Source organism: Bubalus kerabau, chromosome 8 (genome assembly GCF_029407905.1).
Source record: "Bubalus kerabau isolate K-KA32 ecotype Philippines breed swamp buffalo chromosome 8, PCC_UOA_SB_1v2, whole genome shotgun sequence".
NCBI lineage: Eukaryota > Metazoa > Chordata > Mammalia > Artiodactyla > Bovidae > Bubalus > Bubalus kerabau.
The window spans coordinates 111,062,448-111,064,592 of NC_073631.1; the positions used below are offsets into that span (position 1 = coordinate 111,062,448).

The window sequence follows — 2,145 nt, forward strand, 5'->3', positions numbered from 1 at the left end:
AAAAAATGTTTAATCTGAATTACAACATGGACAATAAATGGAAAAATGCATTGAGAAACACTTTACAAAACAAGAACTCATACTCTTCAAAAATATCACCATCAAGACAAGAAATGCAAAGAATGTAAAATTAGAAGAAATGATTAGTATATGTGATGTTGAATTTGAACCTTAGACTACAATGGCAGAAAATGCTGTATTTAGAGTAGTGATTTATCTTAATGTTACATCTCCTGTTTTTGGTAGTTATACTGAGAATACATTAGCAAGTATACATGTTATAGAGAAAATATTCCAAAGGGTTTAGATGTAAATTGCCAATAGGTGAATAAGGTTTCCCATTAGTCTTATGTAGTCTCCAGAAAATTAATACTATGTGCACACAGAGAAAATAAATGATAAGGCAAAATTGAAAAAACAATTTGGTAAAATCTATACAGTAGTATAGTTTATAGTCCCTGATACTTATCTGAAATTTTGGATTACTTCACATTAAAAAAAAAAAAAGGCGAAGAAACTTAGAAAAAACATCAGTAATGCAGGGATAAGCATACCAGCTTCCTCTTCATTCCTTTCAGATAAATAACTCCTATTTTCATTGTTATCCAGCTGTGACCTTACTGTCACACTTCACTCCTTGACAGACTGTCTTTAGGAATGGAGGGTAATCAATCATGGATTGCAGAATTCATCCTGGTAGGATTCCAACTCAATGAAGATTTGGAATTGGTCCTGTTTGGTACCTTCTCCCTGTTATATACCTTCAACCTGCTGGCGAATGGCATGATCTTGGGTCTCATCTGCCTCGACCCTAGACTGCACACCCCCATGTACTATTTCCTGTCTCATCTGGCCATCATTGACATATCCTATGCTTCTAGCAATTTGCCCAATTTGCTGGCAAATCTAGTGAAACACACAAAAAACATCTCCTTTGTCTTATGTACTTTGCAGATGATTTTTAATTTGACTTTTGCTTCAATAGAGTGTTTGATTTTGGTGGTGATGTCCTATGACAGGTTTGTGGCAATCTGCCATCCCCTGCAGTACACGGTCATCATGAACTGGAGGGTCTGCACGTTTCTGGCCATCGCTTGCTGGGCATGTGGATTTTCCCTGGCCATAGTACAAGTAAGTCTGTTTCTAAGGCTGCCTTTCTGTGGGCCCCAGAAGGTGAACCACTTTTTCTGTGAGATTCAATCTGTTCTCAAAGTGACCTGTGGTGACATCTGGATCAATGAAATGTTCCTCTTTGCTGAAGGTGTGTTTATTTTAGTTGGGCCCCTTTCCCTGATGTTGGTCTCCTATGTGCACATCCTCTGGGCAATCCTGAAGATCCAGTCAAAGGAGGGCCGCAAGAAAGCCTTCTCCACCTGCTCCTCCCACCTCTGTGTGGTTGGGTTCTACTTTGGCATAGCCATGATGGTGTACTTGGCCCCTGAGAGTAGCCACCGAGAGGAACAGAAGAAAATCCTTTTCCTGTTTTACACTCTATTCAACCCATTGCTGAACCCTCTTGTCTACAGTGTAAGGAATGCTCAAGTGAAGGCTGCCTTCCACAGAGTATTGCAGAAGAAAAGGACAGTGTGAGGGAGAGTATAGTTTTGGTTCAGTGCATGTTTCCCCCAGTGAGATGTGATTGCTGGTATAAAAAACTGAAGAAAATTTCCCAAGAAGATGCATGATTTCATGATGACAATTACTCAAGAGGAACATCAACATGATGGCTGAGTAAGATTCCCTAAGCCATTGCTCCTCCATGAAGATGGGAATATAGAGGCCATATTTCCTTTGTGAAAATAACAGAAGTCAGATAATAGGTGTCAGCACTCCAGACAAGCACAACGCCAAGAAGAGATACAGTAAGTGAAGTGTTTACGCAAATTGATGACACTTACCTCCCATAGCTACCTCCTCTTTCTACCACCATGTGTGCGGATCAGGAGAAAATTCCCAACTCCCATCTCTTCTTCAAGAGGGAAAAAGAAAAATGGACAATGGAGACTATTTTGTAGCTTTTCGGAGAGTGACCTGAAGTTAGTTGTCTCCCTTGTTTCAGAGCACTGATGGGAATGCCAATCTGGATTCCTTGTAGGGGCCACTGAGAAACATCGCAAACATTCCAACTATTTATAGCTATATAGA

At 40.0% G+C, this 2,145-nt stretch overlaps 1 protein-coding gene across 1 annotated transcript; it reads left to right on the forward strand.

Moving 5' to 3' along the window:
* The first annotated feature begins 657 nt into the window (after positions 1-657).
* LOC129658745 (olfactory receptor 2A2-like) lies at positions 658-1,590 on the forward strand. Its single transcript, XM_055589592.1, has one exon. It carries the CDS (start codon positions 658-660, stop codon positions 1,588-1,590), a length of 933 nt encoding a protein of 310 aa, XP_055445567.1.
* The last annotated feature ends 555 nt before the right edge of the window (positions 1,591-2,145 follow it).

What these genes read in the sequence shown, in the direction of transcription:
- LOC129658745 (XM_055589592.1), top strand. Translation starts at nt 658, where the DNA reads ATGGAGGGTAATCAATCATGGATTGCAGAATTCATCCTGGTAGGATTC.